Source organism: Metarhizium album (assembly GCF_000804445.1).
Source record: "Metarhizium album ARSEF 1941 chromosome Unknown scaffold_8, whole genome shotgun sequence".
Taxonomy (NCBI): domain Eukaryota; kingdom Fungi; phylum Ascomycota; class Sordariomycetes; order Hypocreales; family Clavicipitaceae; genus Metarhizium; species Metarhizium album.
The window spans coordinates 332,689-353,097 of record NW_024467582.1 but is presented as its reverse complement, the minus strand read 5'-3'; the positions used below and the strand labels follow the sequence as shown (position 1 = coordinate 353,097).

The 20,409-nt window shown below is 55.5% G+C and overlaps 5 protein-coding genes across 5 annotated transcripts; 3 read left to right on the top strand and 2 right to left on the bottom strand.

The window, feature by feature from the left end:
* Positions 1 to 3,570: 3,570 nt before the first annotated feature.
* Positions 3,571 to 6,021, top strand: MAM_03899 (peptidase family M20/M25/M40 protein; the record flags this gene model as incomplete). The annotated part of the gene is made up of 1 exon (XM_040822698.1): positions 3,571 to 6,021. One exon carries the CDS (start codon positions 3,571 to 3,573, stop codon positions 6,019 to 6,021), a length of 2,451 nt encoding a protein of 816 aa, XP_040679204.1.
* Positions 6,022 to 7,507: 1,486 nt separating this feature from the next.
* MAM_03898 (NHL repeat-containing protein) lies at positions 7,508 to 9,120 on the top strand (the record flags this gene model as incomplete). Its single annotated transcript, XM_040822697.1, has 4 exons — positions 7,508 to 7,795; positions 7,884 to 8,273; positions 8,334 to 8,698; positions 8,781 to 9,120. The coding sequence occupies 4 exons, from the start codon at positions 7,508 to 7,510 to the stop codon at positions 9,118 to 9,120; spliced, it is 1,383 nt and encodes a 460-aa protein (XP_040679203.1).
* Positions 9,121 to 10,157: 1,037 nt separating this feature from the next.
* Positions 10,158 to 10,732, top strand: MAM_03897 (uncharacterized protein; the record flags this gene model as incomplete). The annotated part of the gene is made up of 2 exons (XM_040822696.1): positions 10,158 to 10,313; positions 10,367 to 10,732. The coding sequence occupies 2 exons, from the start codon at positions 10,158 to 10,160 to the stop codon at positions 10,730 to 10,732; spliced, it is 522 nt and encodes a 173-aa protein (XP_040679202.1).
* Positions 10,733 to 11,189: 457 nt separating this feature from the next.
* On the bottom strand, positions 11,190 to 14,543 carry MAM_03896 (positive regulator of purine utilization; the record flags this gene model as incomplete). The annotated part of the gene is made up of 4 exons (XM_040822695.1): positions 11,190 to 12,116; positions 12,185 to 13,127; positions 13,216 to 14,091; positions 14,248 to 14,543. 4 exons carry the CDS (start codon positions 14,541 to 14,543, stop codon positions 11,190 to 11,192), a joined length of 3,042 nt encoding a protein of 1,013 aa, XP_040679201.1.
* Positions 14,544 to 16,815: 2,272 nt separating this feature from the next.
* Positions 16,816 to 18,821, bottom strand: MAM_03895 (Major facilitator superfamily domain, general substrate transporter; the record flags this gene model as incomplete). The annotated part of the gene is made up of 6 exons (XM_040822694.1): positions 16,816 to 17,446; positions 17,503 to 18,039; positions 18,118 to 18,157; positions 18,218 to 18,276; positions 18,344 to 18,584; positions 18,728 to 18,821. 6 exons carry the CDS (start codon positions 18,819 to 18,821, stop codon positions 16,816 to 16,818), a joined length of 1,602 nt encoding a protein of 533 aa, XP_040679200.1.
* Between the last annotated feature and the right edge of the window lie 1,588 nt (positions 18,822 to 20,409).

The following is a 20,409-nucleotide window of genomic DNA, read 5'->3' as shown; positions in this document are numbered from 1 at the left end:
TTTTTTTTTTTTTTTTTTTTTGTACTACATACCTCCTATGCGTGTCATGATGGAGCTGCATGGCGACACGTCGCCGTCTTGCATCAGACAAGCGGTCAGCTGACGTTGAAGACGAACCAAGAAGACGGCCCGCGTGGAATAATATTTCTCGAGGCTCAACGTTGGTCATACCACGTAGTAGTACTATCGACGGCCACGACCAAGTAACTACGGAGTACTGTGTAGTGACAACCCACATCCTCCGTGCCCCGTCCCGAGCATGGTCAGGCCGCAACTAGACAGGAGTCAACAACAGCTGACTGTCGTGATCCGTCTGCTCTTTTTTCTTTTCTCTTCTTTGCTTTTCTGTCTGAGACGTGCCCATGTAAGTAAGCCTGGAAGTCGAGTAGAATCTGTCAACAGGGATGCAAGGGGTCTGATCACAGGTAGCGACTGCACATTGCGCGGCCGGCTCCTCGCTGCCATCTGTCGACGTGTCAATCAACTGTGAGATGCGATTCAGTTTTGCTTGAAAAATTTTGGGTGGAGAGGGCCACAATTTACTAGCGACGATGCTTGCCGCCACAACGAGGCACGACAATTGTGGTACCAACTCTGCCCGCCGGTAGATAACGTTAACTACTATGGCGCAAGCGGATGAGCGGTGGGGACGTCGAGGCAAATCGTCAGGGTCCAGTAACTAGTACTTTGTATATCGCCTGCTATTCCGACTTGAGCAACGTGATCCTGTCCGAAGAGGCTGGGATGCTCACCCTCGCCCTTCCCGTTGGAATGCCGACTGGGGTGTGGATGGGACGCGTACTTGGTAGTTTGTGTGCTACGTACCACTCACTACCATCCCAGGTCAACATGACCAACATCGGCAGGCTGTGGATCGATGCAGGCTCAGTGACTTGACGCTAGCAAGGTTGACTGAGATAACATGGTATGGCAGAAACCCGGAGAGGTGGCCGCGGGATATGGGGCGATGAATCCGTGATGAATCCGCGATGCCGGTGACGACGACTCAGTTCTGGGAGCAACGGGAAATCCCAATTGCCAGTGTCGAGGGCCAAAAAAAAAAAAGAGCGAGTAACCTGCGAGAGGATCACCAAGCATGTGGGCATTTACTCCGTACTTTCGTACAGACATAAGGATAAGGCTGAGCTCCAGCTCCAGCCAGAAATTGTAATGTCTCGGCATGAGAGCCGCACCCCCAGATAGCAGTCAGAACTAGTGCGGTCGACACGTGCGGGGCAGAGCCGAGCGTTACTTTTGGCAAGTCCGCCATTGCCATTGGCAGCGAGACGTGGTCGCTCCTGCCTCCCCAGCCAGCACTGCAACAGTCCTCGAGTGCCTGTGTCGTCTGCCTGATGCTTCACACTTCGTCAGTATTTACACCACACCTCCCGGCCTGGACGAGCATCAACCACAGCATGCAAGCTGCTTCGTACTCGGCCCTCTCTGTATGGACGGACATGTCGTGCACAAGGTCCTGTTGGCATGGTTGCTTGCAGCCACCTCGCTGTGAAATCGTCACGTTTCCGCTGACTCCTCCGTCCGCCGTCTCGACCGTGAACAGGCCGTTACTCGCGGAACGAGTGGCGGCCAGTCCGATGGAGGTCCCAGTGGCGTCGTCCTCCCGTCTAGCTCGCGTGGTCAACAGGCGGTGGCGCAACCGGCGGCCTCGTGGAGTCATTTGTCAGTGTTTTTCGACTGAAATTACAACCACCAACCACCCTGGACGCGGGCATGTCCACTACAGCATTTTGTCCCTGCAGTACTCCGTACAGAGTACGCACTTGTTTTTGATCCCCCCTGCCTATCTGTGTAGGTGAGTGATGCAAGGCAATAAGAAACAACTGTTGAATGCCAAAGACACCGTCTGCTGACGGTCACCAATCAGGAGCGCCATGTCAAAACGAAAACCAAATTACCGCAACGAATGATCAAGTATAAATACTCCATTCGGACAGATAATATAGAGAGAGGAATTGAGTGCAAGGCCAATCGCGGAAGCGCACGCGGTACTGAGTATCCCGCCACGCATCCTCTGCACGGGACGGGAACACCGTAGCTCCGCATGCTACTCCGTACAGACAGGGACTATCAGATGTTTATCACGGCTAGCTGCTGATTGCTGAATCACCGTTGGTCTTCCGCATCCGAACTACTCGGTCGTATTTGGCTGCAGTTCAAGTGCGCTGACAGGGTTTCCGACGGCATCCAACAATGGTTCAACATGGCCCTGGGAAATCGCTGGTCACACTCACGAGCGTGTTCATGTATGCTCAGACTCGGACCAACAGGCGGATATGCACAAATGCATGCATACCAGTCCGACGTGGAAAAGGTCAACCACGCGTGGTGTGATAGCCCGCACCATGGTCCAGCGTCGGCGCAGCATGCCGGTACGTACGTACTCGATCAAGCACAGTCCAGCTGGGAGGCCGTTTTTGGTCTTGCTTCAGGGGTGCCAAGTCGTCTTCCCCTGGTTACTGTCTGACCCACTAAGTCCCTGACGCAGCCTTTCAGAGGATTGCATTTGCACTGTCGAAAGTCCTCTGGTACGGCGTACAGGGGAGGCGACTCCCCGACTCCAAGCGATGCGGCCATGCGCACTCCAAAGTTGGCCAACGGCAGATTGTCAAAGTTTGTGTTGGCACTAGTACTCCGTTCTGCCGCCTCTCACATGTATGGCTGCACTAGGAAAACGCCACGAGCCCCCGCCACGGGGCCGCTTCTCAACTTCTGGGGACCTCTGGGACCTCTGGGGTCCACCGGCTTCGCTCGACTGTCTGATCCGGCAAGTATTACAATAACTTACCAGGTAGTACGGAGTACGGAGTACAAGGATGGGCAGCCGGCGCAGCAGTAGTACTCCGTATGGGCCAGTTTGAGCTGGAGGGGAACAAGTCCATATTACCCTCTTAATTGTTTTTCCTACCAGTGACATTCTCGTTTCCTCTGTCCTCTCTACTAGCTGTTGCTACATCCTGTATCCGTTTCAAGGATCCAACGACACGACCTCCTTCAGTTTGGTTCTTGTCTTGTCTGTCCTCCCCCTGCTTTCATTCATTTCCTTCTCTTCTCTTTTAGCTCCCTCGCATCAACGACTTCGACCCCGGCGAATCATACATCAGGCCACTCTCCTTGTGTTCAAGAAGAGCGAACCATGATCCAAGACAAGTACTAATCTCGGAACAATTGTTACAATAACAAAGCCTACCATCACCACAACCCAAACAATCGGATACCACGTCATCCCCACCCTTCGTCTTTTTCTATCGACTCTCTCACAATCTCCGGATGATCATAGCTCGTGACAGAAAGAAAGACGTCCGCCATCGTTGATAACACCTGTTACTTTAGGCCCCTTTGTCTTGATTTCGTCACCGTATCTCAGTCAAAGCACATCACCCGCAGCCAGACAGCTAGAATACCTACGTCGGGTCCTTTTGCATGGGCCGGTAGGCGCTCGCTCCTCCCTTGGAACCCCCAAAACGACGCGAAGATTTGCTTCGCAACTATCGACAATACGAGATCAATCCACTGTTGGCATCGGCGGGACTTTCCGTCGGCCACTATACAATGACACATGAGCAGATGCTCGACAATCCCCAGCGCGTTCCGCGTAATAGTCTTCGGGGATCTCGGGGACCAGGCGTCGAGTATGCGGCTGAGCTGGAGAATCGGGTGCCAATCAGACAAGAAAATGTGGATAAAATGGACAAACTTGGCCGTCGCGAGTCGAAACTGGGATTGAGGAGCATATTCGGGCGATCCAAGTCTACAAGAGATGATCAAGAGCCGAGTATCGCGCCGGTTATATCGAAGAAGACGAGCTTTCGCACGTCAATGGCGGAAGTAAACCAACCACCACAAGTTTACCCATACGAAACCCGTCTACCAACGAACTTCTCATGGAAGCCGCTTCCAGCCACGGCTGAGGACCCCAATGCCGAGCAATTATCGCACCACACTGCACCACCAGCGACGAAAACGAGGGCCAACCCACGGGCTGGTAGGCAGCCTGACGACTCAAGCGCGAGCTGGTCGTTGCCCCCGTTATTCAAGGCTTTCCCCCAGGCCGTTCGCCATGCTAATTTACCAGCGGCGACCATCTCTGCAGACGTCATCTTAAGAATGAATGAGAAAAAAAGCATTTTCCAGACAAAGGAGGAGGGCGATAGGGCAGATGGAGCTGGATACGACCATCCTGAAGCAGACATGGAGAAAGTCAAAAAGAAGAATAATAAACGGAATCTGCATGCGCCTGCGACGAATTTTGAGTGGACAACTAAAATCTACGTTTTGGTGACATCTGGATATCTTTTGCAATACGCTTCAACGGGAACTTATGACCGCTTGCCGGAGAAGATACTTCGTCTAGGTCCCTCGAGCGCGGCATTCGCCACAGATGCGATTCCAGGCCGCCATTGGGTCATCCAGGTATCGTCGGTGGCAGATGTCGATGAACATCAAGGGTTGGAGGGCCGGTCCCTATTCTCAAAACTTTCATTCCGCCTTGCTGAACGCCGCAGCGCGTCCAATCTACTCATGGTTTTTGACAATGCAGAGGATATGGAAGGCTGGATGGCTGTTCTGCGAAACGCAATTGAGAAGCAAGGTGGCAGACGGAAACTATCAGAGACGGGAAAACCCAAGCCTGCTGGTGCCGATCCAACACTGAGGGAACACGTCGGCCAGCGCACCCTCATCGTACGAGATCTATCCCAATTCGGGAACTGTGAGAGTAGGGCTAGCCAATCCATCGTGTCACCACCAAGAGAGACGAAAAATAGCGAAGCTTTCACGCGACAAACTGGCACCGACGCAGCTCACCACCGGTCCCTGGATGACATCTCCACAACAAACAGCATAATGTCTCAAGATGAACGCCAGCTGGAAAGTCTTCGGGAGAATTCAAATCGTCTGTCCGTGATCTCCTGTGGGCAACGGACTTTTGTCACATCGAGTGTCTCTTCGCCAGACGGCTCTCCTACGCACGATAAATTCGAGGAGGGGATTTTTCCGCAACATGAATCTTCTAGAAGAGCAGAAGTCAGGACGAGGCCGAATGCGTCGGAGATTGTCACGAGAAGAGAGTCGGTGCAAGCTACCACTCCTTTCGTTGACGGTAGTCTGGCCCTCAAGGGAAAGATGGGCTCTGTGCCAACATGTTTCACCGCACTACATCCTGGCCAGCCAACTTCCCACGTCGGCGTTAAGCCCACTCCCAACTTCAGTGTGCCGCGCTCGTCTAGTCGCCGTTTTTCATATGCAAGGGGCGTGGCGGGTAGTACGGACGACTCTCCAGGCCGTAGACGAGACCGTGACACATCACACGGAGGGTTTGGCCGAATACCGCCGACGGCGATGCTGCCGGCCCACCGCTTGTCGGTGGTGACTGACAAGGTCGTGACACGAACCATGGCCACAGAGCGGCTACCGACTTCCCCAACACCCACTCCGCTACCAACGTTGGACGCTGGCCAACAGCGACTGCGATCAGTCTCTCGGGGTAGAGCTGGCAGGCGTGCCGACGACGACGATGCTGGCTCCGGTGCCCCCCGACAAGGGATGCCATCACCAGAGCCACAAGCAACGATGTTGAAAAACAGACGACCCCATATCGCGTCCATGGTGGTATTAACTGCTCCAGTCATGGATGGACCGCCACGAGGGCAGCGAAGTTCGTTCCTGAACAACGGTGAGAACACGGCCGACAGCATGAGGAGTCAGTCGTTGGAACCGTCTCGTGCTGCAAAGAGAGCTAGTATGTGCTCGGTTTGGTCGTCGCGCTCATATGAAGTCCATGACTCAACAGTGTCGAGTAATCACTCGTCTGATTCATTTGCTACTGTTACGTCAGCATCTCAACCAACAAATGGCCATTATCTGAATGTTGAAACGACGCCGAGAAGCTCAGCCTTGATCCGCAGGAGTATGTCGCAGATAGCTGTCAGTGGCCCTCCGCCAGCTCCTCCACCAACTCGGGCACTGCCTCCTATTCCGCAAAAGATGCAAATAAGGACCTGAGGCCTGTGCTACGCCATGATGCCATTTTGTAATTGTCACTCGGCATATCATTTCATTTTTTTCGAGCATTGTTTGTCATATGGGTACAACTATCATGGCTGTCGAGAGCGCAGGATGGACTCGACTTTCCTTTCTTTCTACAACCGTGTCTTTTTACACTGTATCATGCCCGACATAGAACGTACATTTCCTAAAGCGCCTCGTCGAAACGGAACGCGCCTGGACTTGGATTCGCCGCGAAGAACCCGACGACACTCACCGTGACTTTTGCTTTTCCTTATTTTCCGTCCGACTACGTGTAACGAATGAAGCAATTTAGACACTCATTGATGTATTTAGGCATGTGGAGAAGGCCTGTTTTTTGCAGCATGTTTGAATTGGATGTGGCTTACGAATGCGACGCTTGTTGGTGCAGGTGAAATGTTGAAAGTAGGTACTGGCAAGGAAGCAGCCAGCCGTGTGGACGGACGTGTGTGCTTTGGTTTCTTTCTTTTCTTGGTCGGTCGGGATTTCCCGTCACAACAGCGACCGGAATGTAACAACAAGCCTCAGAAGATGGGAGAATTCAATTCATGAGTCGTACGTAGACGGGTGGGCAGATTTTGTTTGGCCGCAAAGGATGGAATGGTAGCATACGATTCCCAAAACCATGAGGGACAGACCAATCGTACCATGGACCTCGTGTCGAGCGTCTTAAGCGTGGACTTGTTGCGTGTGGTGGTGCGGGAGGGGATCAATCATACTCTGGAGACGCGTCGCATCGTGCGGCGGAAAAAGGAATTCATGACGGCGCCGAATGATGGATTCTGCACAGACACTTCAACTCATGATGGGTGCGCGTAGGCTGCATGGAGCACTCGACGTTTCAAGCCTGGCCTCGCTTGACAGATGAGGTTGGCCACCGACGTGAAAAGCCGAGCTCTTTCTCGCCAAGGACGACGCCCGTTTACGCCGCACTTTGACGAACAACAAGATGCCACGTCCTCGGGACGTCGCACAACGGCCTCGGACCGACACTGCCATTTATTTCTCTTCTCTCCTCTTGGATGGACGATACGAGACGACACGAGACGAGACGACACGAGACGAGACGAGACGACACGACACGCCAGCTCGGGAATATCCGACGCCGACTCCCCCCTTCTTCGCATCCCTCCCTGGCGGGCACTGAGCTCCTCCCATTGGACCACAAGCCACAACCGCCAGGATCAGCGGACGTGCACCGTGGCACCGTGGCTCGGTTTGGGTTTGGGGAGCAATTGGCAAGCGCCAAGCTTGGTGAGCCTTTGACGGCGGCGATTTTCCAGGTGGCTGAGTCCGTCAATGACGCACATCAGCCGAGGCTGGCTGGACAGAGAGACAGACAGACGGACGGACCTACCTATTACTGCAGCAAGACTCGCAGGCCCCCTTCATCCCGCCGCGTTGTAGATTTTGGCCCTCTCATCCCGTGGACCGTGCTACACGGTTCGAGAATCCGCAAGCCATGGCTCGTTTGTACCTGTTTCTCATCGCGGCGCTGTATACCGAGACGACACCTGCTGCGCAATGTCGGTCCCTACAGCCGGCGTCGGATCCGCAGACGGCGCCGGGCGTCGAGTTCAAGGTCCTGGCCAACGATTTGGTCAAGCCGCGGGGCGTCATTGCTGATTGCAGAGGCAATCTGCTGGTGGTCGAGGCCGGAGGAAAGGGCGTCAGGCGCATCGAGCTGGACGACGGCAAGGGACTGGACACTTGCATCGCCAAGTCTTCATCCCTTGTTGACGACGAGACTGTGAGTGCTTGCGGTTTTTTTCCGGCTGTCGAAATTCATTGGGTGGGGGGAAAGGGGAGAAGAAGAGGCCTAACGCGTGACTGCGAAGCTGAATCACGGCATTGAACTCGCGCCTGATTGCAAGACGCTCTTTGCTTCATCGTCCACCGATGTTTATGCCTACGATTACGACGTGGAGAAGGGAACGGTGGGAAAGGCTAGGAATGTCATAACCGGCATGGATCAGGGCGGTCACGCTACACGAACGCTCTTGATTCCGAGGCACAACTCCGATTTGCTGCTCGTGTCTAGGGGATCTGACGGGAACATCGATAGGGATACGGCGGAAATGGGGTCGGCCAGAAGCCAGATTCGCATCTTCACGATTGATCATCTTCTCCAGGCTGATGGCCCAGTCAAGTATTCCGACGGCGAGGTGCTCGGATGGGGGCTCAGAAACAGCGTGGGTGTTGCTGAAGATCCTACGACGGGATATGTCGTAAGTGGATGAGTTGTGCCGCTCCAACAAAACTTCACATTGACGTTGATTCGGCACCAGTGGTCGGTTGAAAATTCCATCGACAATATGCAGCGCAAGGGCGTCGACATTCATACCTCGAACCCTGGAGAAGAGCTCAACTTTCATGGACTGCCGAATGACACCGCCAGCCCGGTGTACGGCAAGAACTTTGGCTATCCGGCCTGCGTGGCCATCTTTGACACCTCCAACGTCGACAGCTACCCAGGCGGAGCCAGGACTGGCCTGCAAATGGTGGGAGATCAAATGCCCAGCAACTACACGGACCAGTGGTGCCAGGAGAACACACTGTCTCCGCACCTCAGCTTTGCATCTCACCTTGCGCCGCTTGACATCACATTCAATGCCCAGGGCTCGGCAGCGCTGATTTCCTTCCACGGAAGCTGGTGAGTCTCACGGAACACGTCGCGCAATCCAATCACCAGAGGGACGACGGAGTGGACGCTGCTGACCCGTAGAGCATGACAGGAACCTCAAGCCTCCGAATGGCTACCGCCTCAGCCGCGTAACGTTTTCTCAAGGGTATCCCAAAGCCGAAACGAGCAGCACCACTGCTGAGCAGGAACTGATGTGGAACAAGGACAACTCGGAATGCCCCGGGCAGTGCTTCCGACCTGTTGGGTTGGCGTTTGACAAGGAAGGAAAGAGACTCTTCATGACCAGCGACTCTTCGGGAGAGCTGTATCTCGTGATGGGAAGTGACGGTGACCAGTACCGGATCACCCCCCCGGTCCAGCAGTCCGGGGCAGAAAGGACTGTCAGCTTGATGGCGTTTTTGACGAGCATGGGATTGGGCCAAATATTGTGACAGCGGGAGTTGTGTGTGTATGGCTTGGTCGCGAAACCCTCTTGGGCAGATTAGCCGTAAAGACTCTGATGATGAATCAAAATAGCCCATGGAAGGCCGTGAGTTTCTCGCCAGGACGCGACGGCGGCGATGCAGGTCGAGCACATCTCTCCTGTCAGGGGCGCCCTCTGTCCTGTTCCGTGGACCGAGCAACGGTAGACTTGGGCACTGTTGTCAGCTGTCGTGGTTTCATGGCACCGCGGAAGCCGTGGTGTGCCGGGCGTTTGTGTTCTGATCCATGTTTGATGCGACGAAGCAAGCACGAGATCAAGTTGGTGGCCACGAGCGATGCTGCCCTGGGAATGACAGTAGAGACGAGGAGAGGGAGGAGAGGGAAAAAAGGCGCGGATAATAGAGGGGAAAAGGGAGGGCAAGGCCAAAAAAATATGTGGCTAGTGTGACTCGAACACACGACCTTCAGATAGGCATCCGCAGGATTGAAGTTGCACTTCAGTCTGACGATCTCCCAGCTAATCTATAGCCACCCGGTGCGAGGACTCGAGGTCGGGCACTGTCCGGTGTGCAGGCCGCACGTTGAAGCAGTCTATAGACCTTGCGGCGAACGGGGCGCAGTCGGGAGCCGGGGACATCAGGCAGCAGCGAAGTCGAGGCTGGCGGTGCGACGACGGACGAAAAGACGGGAAATGAAACCACCACCTCGGGCCAGGCAGCGACGGGCCTCGATCCCAGAGCAGAGGCAGAGGCAGAGGCAGAGGGCGGCAGGCACGGCATCCAAGTAATTGCGCACGGAGCGCAGCTGCACCCGGGCGCCGGCCATCGCCAGCTCTCGTCCCATCGCATCCCAACCCACGTCAAACGTCAAACAAACAAAGCGCCCGCGCCGACTCACCGGCACGACAGCCTCGCCTTTGTCTCTCTCCCTCTGTCACCTCTAGAAAAAGGGCGCCTCGCTCTCCGGGTTCCCTGCGACGACGGGCCAACTCTCGACCTCGCCCGTCGCGCGGCATCACGACACCCGCACCGCCAGCCGCGCAAAGATGCACCTGCCGACGCCGCGCCTGCACGCGCGCCAGAACCCGCCCGCGGCCTCGATCCCCCAGGCCTACGGCGACCTCGACTCGTCGCCGCCGCCGGGCGTCGTGGTCGCCATCGTCCTGGGCTCCATCGCCGGCGCCCTGCTGCTCCTGTTCCTCGTGTACTCGGCGCTGGGGTGCGGGCCGGCCGTCGAGCTGACGGCCACGACGAGGACCACGAGGACCACGACGACGCGCCACCTGTCGCCGTCGTCGAGCGTGCCGAGCTTCCGCCCCCGGGAGAGGGAGCGCCGCCGCCCCTCGCGCCCGCGCCGCTCCCGCTCCCGCACGCCGTGCCTCCGCGGTCGGCGCCCGGCTCGGTTCCGCCGCACCACCCGCCGCCGCCACGGGCATCTCCGCCGAGCGTCGTCGGGGGCGGCTTCGACAACGACGACGACGGCCGAGACGAGGTGGTCGTCATCGAGGAGCACGAGCCGTCGAGGGGCAGCAGCAGGCGCGACACCACCGCCCGGAGGAGCAGCCGCCGCAGCAGCCGGCGGAGGAGTGGCGACCAGCGCAGAGCCACGAGGGACGTCTAGGCCGGCCGCGTGTGCCTGTGCTCGTGTGCCCGCCCCTGTGTGCTTGGGTACTTAAGTATGCATATGTCGTGGACCTGCGTACCTAGCTTCTCGCCGCCGGGCGCTCGGAGACACCTCTTTCGCCTTACACACTCCACTGTCCTCCGTCTCGTCCTCATCCTCATTCTACATACGACGAATTCGTCAGCTGGACCGAATGCAACCCCACGCCACGCCAACGCCTTGATATGCAATACTCGCCATCTTTTCCGAGCCATCTACCCATGACGTTTGTCAGAAGAACCCATTTACAAAACCAACCATCCTATTTCACGGGGGTATATGCCAAAGTAGAGTCAGCTTTGTCGCGGAGGAGCCCCCCCTGGAAAATCCATGTGCTGAAGAAGAAGACAGTCATCAAACACCCGTGGCTCAACATTCTTCTTCCCCCCCTTTTTCTGACCCAGTCCCTTCTCCTTCAAAGCTTGTGGTCCTTCAACGTGCCATTGATTGGTGGCGTTGTTGGCGTTGTTGCCGAGTTGCTGCCGTCTCCGGTGTTCCTTTCATTGTTGATTTTATTATTATTATTATTACTGTTGTTGCTGTTGCTGTCGCCGCCACCCCCGCTGCCCTGTTGGCCACCGAAGAAAAAGGTATCAAAAGGATTGATTTGCTGCCCTTCCCCGTATTCGCTATGCATGACATCCCAGTTCATTCCAAAGCCCAGGTCGATATGTGCCTGGTCGATGCCGCTCAGGTCACCGCTCGGGCTCGCACCAATGTTGTTCAAAAACTCCATGGTCTGCCCGTCGGGGTAGTCCAACGGCCCTTGCAGGCCGAATTGCTGGCCTGCAAAGGAACCGCCGCACGGGCCATTCGGCGCATCACCACGTCGTCCCATGGGAGGCGATGGCACCAGACGCGGGTCGATCGACGACCCGTCATCCTGGCTCGTTGCGTCGCCGCCAGGGCTCGGGCCACTGCGAGCCGCGCCGTGACAGCTCATAAACGTATCCATGTCATAGGGCTCCGTCTTTCCGAGGAGGGGGGGGGTATGCTGGGCCGCCACGTCTCCAGTCGTTGACATGCTCGGAGACGATAGAGACGACAAGCCGTCTGACAACCCCATGTCGAACTGCAACGTCGCGGCCTCTGACTGGCAATGGCGACGGGCGCGGGTCGGAGGCTTCATCGACGACCCGTCCGGAACCCCTGTCCACGGCAGCTGTCGCCGCGGCTGTGGGAGCGGCATGCCGAATCCACCACTCGAGCTAGCCATCTTGATTGTTGCTTTGGCTGTTCGATCAAAGGCATCCCGACATGTCTCAGCCGGTGGGCACTTGTCAATCATGTCAGAAAAGACGGATTTAGCTGCCAGGACGGTGAAGTCGACTTCGTCCATGGTCTGTCTTGTTGTCAGTCTGGCGAGTGTAAAGAGGGGCCTTGTTCAAACCATCTGTCAATCACACGTACCAAGCGGCTTCGTACTAGCGGTGAGTGCCAAATGGCATACAAGTACGAAATGCCAGCCATGAATAGATGATGAGTTGATAAGTAGGTATAGCTGACCAATCCGCTGAGATGAAGCTGTCGGTAAATGCGTAGAGTCCTTTGTCCAGCCTCTGCAACTTTGAGATAAATCCGGTCCTCGTCCTCACACAGTTCGGCAGTAAAAGCTGTCGGGCTGTTGACCTCGTCGGACGTGTTGTACTCTCCCTCAAACATGGCTGGCACGCTTAAGCTCTGTCTGTAGAGCAGGATGATTGCCTGCCAATAGTTGAGTTCGAGGAACTCGGTTGAGAATGCCACGCCGGTTTCTCGTCTCGTCGGTGCAGAAGTCTTCCACAGGTATAATCTTCTGTCAATGTCCGCGCGCCATGATCGGAATGAGTCAAACTGTACGAGAAAGGGCGAGGGCAGATGAGAGCGCATTTCTGGGTACACTTTTCCATGGCTGCCATTTGATGCTCGTGCCATTTGTGCCTGGTTGTGCTGCAGGACCTGCAGAATCTCGGACTGAAGGAGTCGTAAACGAAAGTAATGGTGCGCAACGTGCTTGTAGCTGGGTTGGTCATCGCCTTCTGGGGGTTCCTGGAACCCATGACGGGTGATGAATTCGTCATCAAGTAGCGAGGGCAGCTCGGTGGTGATGATTTCGTCACTTACACCGAATGGTCGACCAACGCATGTGCTGACTAGTCGATCAAACGTATATGTGCACCACCACAGCCGTCGTCGCAAGTCACGAAACCAGTGTCGTCTGCCGCGATCTTGAGCACTGCCCTCGCGAGTCTCGGCAGGCTGAGCAGCGTCCATATCGGCGGTCGGCTCAGATGGGGGTGACTCGACATCTCCTCCGTCCTCATGGTGAAGACCGAGATCCACAGCCAGTCGTACAGCCACACCGGTGATGTACCTGCAGGAGAAGATTAGCCAAAACGCCGACAAGGAGGCGTTTAGTCAACCCTGTTTTATTTGGAAGAGGCAGAAGCAGTCATTCATACCATAGCCCTGGTGGCACGGGTCGGAGTAGCGCGAAATTGGCAAGCAGCAGTACAGCCTGAAGGACCTCCAAGTAGCCACCACTCGTGCTCAGGCATTCCTCCAGATGCACAACGGCACTAGCATGATACTCCTCTGGTTGGCAGGAGCTTTTTGCGTGGTCAAGTGACAATCTGGGATTATCCGACGCACACGCCCTCAACGGCTCCCCAAGAATAACGCCAGATCCGATGGCAAACACCATGTTAAGCATGTACAACTCTCGGGCAGTGGGACTCTTTGACTCTGAGGCGTCCTTGTAGGCTTTTTCAAGCGTCTGCATGAATTCTACCCGATGGAGGACGGGAATTTGAGGATTGGCATGCTCAAAGTACAGCGTAGCCAAACGCATGCCCTCCTCCCTCTCGGGAAAAGGTGCCGGCTGGATTGTAGGCCGAGTATGAAGGCCGAAGAATGAATCTCTCATGGAGGCAGAGGCACCGCTGACGCTTTGCTTGCGGCCCGCACTGCGCTCCGTGGAGCCTGTCTGCTCGGATACGGAATATTGAACTGCGGCAAAGACGACGCGCGCAAAGGACACACCAGATGCAGAGGCAAGAGATCTAGCCTTGGGCGGGCTGATAATGCTGGCCAATGCCGGGCTCTGAGGGGCCTTCTTTGCCTTGAGCGCCTCCAACGCCTGATGTCGTCTGGGATGTGCGCGGCCACCGCACTCGGACTGGGGTGAGTAGCCGCAATTCACTGCAGAAAGGGTGCCCGCAGTATCAGCCGAGGGCCGCGAACACAGCTCGAGATTCTCTGCCCGCGGGAAAGAGATGCTGTTGGCGGTGAGCAGCTTCTCGAGCTGCTCCACTCGAGTTTCCAAGTAGAAGACATAGCTACGACGGTGCAGGTTAGCATTCGCCGGCGAGAAAAAATGGCCTGAAGCTCCAAGGCCCGACATTCCAAGCTCTGTCAAGCCGGACTGCCAAGACGCCTGGGTAAGTTGCTTGGGCATAACGGCAGCGGTCCGGGAGGACAACTCGCATCCGTACCTTCTGGGAATCTCCTTCTTGGTAATCGGGTCGTAACCAACGCAGGCGACACCGACCTTGGCACAGCTCGCGCAGCTGGGTAATTCCTGGTCGCATCGATTCTTGCGCAGCCGGCACCGGTTGCAGGCGCTCACGTTGCGGAAATTACTGCTTTGACCGCCCTTTGCCGAAGTAGCACAGGCGGCGGCGGCGGCTTCGGCTGACTCACCCGGTGATGCGCCGTCGCAGGAGGACTGCCTTTGCCGTTTTGTCCCGTGTTGGTGACGGGGAGGAGACGGAGGACCACGCGATGGCATGGCTGCAAGGTCCCCTGCGACGTGTGCTGACCGTTGTGGGCCGACGAAGAAATTGCCAAGGGAATAAAGACAGCGGTGCTAAATAACAAAGGTTGTTGACGACGGCGAGATGGCGGATGGGGTTCTCCCTGCGGCACAGGACGAGATATTGCCGCGCGCACGTCGGCTCGAGGCTCAAGGCAGAGGCTCGGAATCTGGCGGATGTCGAGTCAAACAAAACTGCGCATTCCGGTCGGGTCGTACTTGCCAAAAGTACAACGAGCGCCTTGGGATTTGGGGTTTGGCAGCCGGTAAGACAAGGAAGGTGCAAGCCAGCAGCTGCTTGCTTACCTGTTCAGGAATGAGGAGACCGGCCCACGTGCGTCAAAGTGTAGTTAAAATGTTGCACAGAAACGTCGTGAGGTTATGCAATGGCTGGCTGGCTTCCCTCGAAGAAATCTACTCGTCGGGCAAGCCACCCACCCACGCTCAAGCGAAGGAAAAGGTACGAAGCAGACCCGAGACGCAGCCCCGAGACGCAGCCCCGAGACGCTAAGGAACTGTCCAAGTACCCCGGGTTGCCAACTCGAGTTAATAATAACACTTGGCGGACTTGGAGGCGGACCCTGATTTCGACTTGTGGAGCGACGGGCAGGGAGACTGCTGGATCGACTCGAATTGGTCCAGAGTGAGACGGAACTCGTTGGATGACCGAGAACTCGCGAGAAGCAGACGACAGGGAGGCGCCGAGGCTGGTGCGCGCGTCAGACACTAGACATGATGACGACGACGCAGCTCCCATGCACAAGCAAGCGAAAAACCAGACATTTGTAACGGCCGTGGGAATTCAGGCACCGCGAATCTTGATACTTATCTACCAACGTTGATATCAGATGGTTACCGCCGCCGGCCGACCCATCTCGACGGCCTCAGCAGGCTCAGCTTGTCGGAACGCTACGGGCCCGCGGTCGACAAGTCAAATGGCCCGTGGCCAATGCGCTCCGTACTCGAAGCACTCCGTACCGGCTGATCTCTTTGATCTTGGCAGTAACATTTGAAGCGACGGACTGTGCTTCTGCAGCCGTGGGCCGTCGATCGTTCCCCTTCAGGCCAGAACATTGGAGCACCTGGCACCCGGCGAGGATGGCACCGCCCCCCGTGTCCTGTTTGGCACGCCCTTTGCGGACCCTTTGCTGGACCCCAAAATGAGGGACCCAGGCCCAAGAGACGGAACGTATGCACTAGCTTGGCCTTGTGTCGGTGGCCAAGTATTGCCGTTGCTTGTCCTCCACCCGCCCTCCTTGGTTCATCGGGCATCGGAGGCCGTTTCTCGGGACGGGCAATTAGGTCGAGTTACTACATGTTGCTGTATTCGCCTCAGATGCTTGGTGCCGCTTCACCTTGATCCAGTTGGTCTGAGCCGCTTACGTACTCTGAAATGTACAGCTGCTCAGCTGAGGCCCTACATGGTTCACGCAGATGAGCATTGACAGGGCCCAAAAGGTCCGCAGGGTGAGTGAGCACTTTGAACAACGGGCAGACATGCAAAAAGTTCAAAACACATGCCAAAATCTTCTCATCACAGAACAATTTTTTTAAATGTATTCCTTGAAATGCATACATCATGTCTTTTAACCCCACGACAGGTTTTCGCTCTTCCTCACTACCCTGTCCTGACCTGTACCTCCGCGCCTTTTGCAGTCGTGTAAAATCCAAGCCCCGAAACTCGTAACGTGGCCTTACGGCACTGTAAGATCCCATTCATTACCATTCCGTGCAACGCCAGGTTTGCCCCGAGTGACGTTGCCATCCCTCGGGTAATATCAACATCCAGTCTGTGTATGAAATAGAAAGAGAAAAGGGCATGGGACAAAAGGGGGAGTTGTCAAAAAGAAAGAATAAGAACAAGGAAAGCAAAATAGCTGCGCAGGTCGCATTCTAAGCGGGATCCAGCTGGGTTGTGCTTGAACATGTCTATGCTACCAAATGTGACCATGATATCTCAAATCGACCTGTAACACCAGTCTTTCTTTTGACATAGACGACAAGGGAACATGTAACCAAGAGAAAGAGCAAAATGCTAGAATGGGTGGGGTATACGGGTAGTTGTCCAAATATTGCGAGTTCAAGACACTCTCCGTGTACAGAAAAGGTAACCAGACTCATCACAACAGAGCCAAGTGAAAATGAGGGGAAAGTAAGGAAGAAAATAAAGGCGGCCAAGAATGCACAGCAGACAGACCTATCTCAGAAAGAGACGTCAGACGTCGTGGTGGTCGTAATCATCGAGCAATCATTCGTCCAGGAGAGGATCATCATTTCCTAATTCTGTAATCTGCGGTCCATTCTCAGAGATTTGCGAGCTCAGATAAGCTCCAAGCAAAGTCACGACTCCGCTGAACCACCAGGCCAAGCCAGAGTAGCCAGTATGTAGTCCGGCAGCATACAAGAACCCGGAGACTGTTGGCCCGAGGGCTCTGCAAAGGCTGGCCGTAGAGGCTGCTACGCCATTGATAGTGCCTAGAACTTTCTTCGTTGGTGCCGAATTTGCCAGCAGAATAGCGTTGTTTGGGTAGGCCATGGTTGCGTAAGTACATTTCCAGATGACCACGATGTAGATGGCGGGCATGCTAAGATGTTGTGGAAGCAAGACGAGGTAAGGTGTAACGAGGTATAAGGCGAAGTAAGAAAAGGCCAGAATTCGGAATAGCCGAAGGGAACCGAGCCGGGTCGTGACTGCGGCTACGATTACGTAGTTGGAGAAGAGCGAATACAAGCCTTGAACCGACATAATGACGCCTATAGTCTTGGTATCGAGGCCAAAGCCGCTTACAAACTTGAAGGGGAGCTCTATCTTTGGCCCGTCTATTGGAGTCTCTGTGCTCAGAAAGACTGGGAAGAGCTGATCAAAAGTCATTGTGTGGCTGCAAAATGAGTGAGCAACGTAACGGCGGGCCAACAAGGAGCGAAGCCGACTCACAATGCAAGAATGCCATACGACATGATGTTCATAATGACGGGCTTGGTGAATATCCTCAACGGCTTATCCCCCGATTCTCGCCGGCCAGAGCCAGGGGCAATGCCGGGGTCTGCATCTGCCCGGGGCGCCAGATTCGGTGAAGACTCTCTGCTGTGATATACTGGCAAAGGTTCATCCGCGTCCGGCAAGCCGGCGCCTCTCGAGTTCGCAGCGCGATATCCCGTCAAACCGCGTTCAGCCAGGAGGCTTTTCTTCTCGGCCGGCCGGCCCAGTCGTGGGCAAAGGGGCACTTTGCCGACCAGGTCAAGGAGCCGGTCACCCAGCTCGCGCCCGGCGTCTCGTTGCCACTTCTTTACCGCATGCGTTTCCTCCAAGAACAAGAAGCCGATGACAACTCCGACAAAGACGGCGGCAGCGCTGAAGAGGTTGGGGAGGAGGTATGGATAGCTATCCCAGATGGTGCCCGGGTGGAATATGCCCGGGTAGCTGATGCAAGGACGGGCGAGGGCACCGCCAACCATTGGACCAATGATTGAGCTGGAATTCATCAACATCAGAAACTCGCTTTTGCGGCGTCGACATGGACATCAAACTCGTGGCCATCTGCCTACTCACCCAATGCACCAGACCATTGGCATGATGGTGTACGCCCGGGCTGTGTAATGTGCTTCTCGTTAGCGCCCGCGTCACACCCTGATCGAATCTCTCAACATACGCTGGTGTTCCTTGACCGTGACGAGTTCGGCAACGGTCGTTTGCAAGACGCCAATATTTCTTCGACGGCGGCAACGTCATGTCAGCAGCAGGCCAGGAGTCGGACAGGGACCGCGGCGCGACTCACCCATTCAGAAGCCCGCCAAGGGCTCGAGCAAAGAGAGCCACGGGTAGATTGGGCGCGAAGCCAAAAACCAGGACGCTCAGAGCCGTTCCCAGCAGACCACACAGCAAAACGGGTTTCCGCCCAATCTTGTCACTCAGCCTTCCCCAGAAGACTCCGGTCGCAAACTCGGCCAAGGTGAAGGCTGAGGTGACCATTCCCGCGTATACCGAAATCTTGCTGGCATCATCCGTGACGTGGAAGTCTTGAATCATGTAGTAGATATAAGGAAATATGGACATGAATGCAATTGGCTCGCATATCCTGCAACACGCTGTTGGAGCGCAGCGCGCGCATCAGTAGGGGACATGAACACGTTCGGTACGCGGTGACCGCAATCTCTCATACCTAACACAAACATCTGCTTAGCAGGAAATGGAGGCGTCGCCTTGCCATGCTTCTTACTGCCATCTGCCGCGGCAGGCTGTTGCCTCCTCGCCATGGCTTCTTGAGAAAGTCGAGTCTCTGGAGTCTCGGGTAAAGGGTCAAGATGATGATGGAGCCCGTCGTGGTGGGCAAAGCGAGTTCCGTGTTATATGGCGAATAGTAGAGCCGCAAACTTTGCCGCGGGTGGTTGTATAATAGTATCAGTGACTGAATAAGAGTTGCACTGGGGCCGGTTTCTTAGTGATCGATGATGAAATTGCTCCAACCGAGTGCGCCGACGGACTGAGCTGAGCTGAGCTGAGCTGTGCTGAGCTGTGCTGTGCTCTCTCTCGTTCCCGAACAGGCAAGTTTGGATCCAATGTAACGATCTTGGTTGTAACTTGTAGGCCGACTTATGTTGTGCGCCGACTGTGGAGGCCAAGGTCGAAACGACCAGTAGTTGGAAGACAAGAACCTAGATAAAGTTCTCTGTTCAATATGAGATAACAAGGGAACGTTATACAAGGACGGCCGGCTAGCTATGCTAGTAAGTACTCGGAAGAATATGAAGCCAGGAACACCACGGCCTCTGAAAGGAGTGCGAGGGAGAAGAGGCAAGATGCTGCGGACGAGCGGGAGTGGATACACGAGACATATTAAAAGTTTCCTAGTCGAAGTCGGCTCAAGACTCCATCCAGTCTTCTCTCGACAGCAAGAAACAAAAGATGGTGCAAGCGTGCGAGCAAGGCCCCCCCGGGGCCCCTCTCTGGAATAATAAGCGAACGAGGCCCATTTCAGTACCCATTGGGCTGGGCCAAGTTTGGCACCGGATCAGTTCGAATGGGCGGTGACATGAGCCAGAGAAAGCAAACGTGCAATGAGCAGAGCAGAGAAGACGTCGGGCAAAGAGGCTCTGATGGATGTCCCCTCCAAGCTGTCCCATCCAACACTAAACAAAGAATTGTACATACACACGTACATACATACACACACACAACCTACCTGGGTAATAGTCGTCGTGGTACTCCGTAGAGTGATGCGGCGAAGCGTCCAGCCAATACGACGACGGGGACACACAGCATTGGGCCGTGCGTGGAGCCCTCGAGCCCTCGAGACCTTGAGCCCTTTTCCATGTACCTACGTACATACAAAGCTCCCCCAGCCATGTCCAGACCCAGCTAGCTAGCCGTGGATGCAGGGGAGGGGTGGGTGTACATGTAGCCGGGCTCGTGTCTAGCCCTTTGAGTCTTGACCCAATGCAATATGAAGCGATCAGCTTGATGAGGTGGCGGGCAGATCGAGTCGACTGGTATGACTTTATCGTGCTGCGTACTCGTACTCCCTCAACCGTATGTAGCGTATCATGTACATGCCCGGGGTGCTAGGTGAGAAAAGTGCCTAGCCAAGGTGCTCACTCCATGCCGAGCAGCCCAGCAAGCTTAGGTAGGTACCTAGGTAGCTAGGGCTCGACGATAATAGTCTGTGATGCTCCGTACTCCGTGCTGGCTGCGCTCTTAAGCTTGCAGGGACGAGCAAGACAGAAGGAACCTGGGCCGATATGTGGCCCCTGTCCAAAAGCCGCTGGGGAGCGTCGACTGGCTCTCGAGTCTGAAGATTCAGACAGAACACAACGTTCCATGCCGCTTTGTCCAGTCTCCGGTATG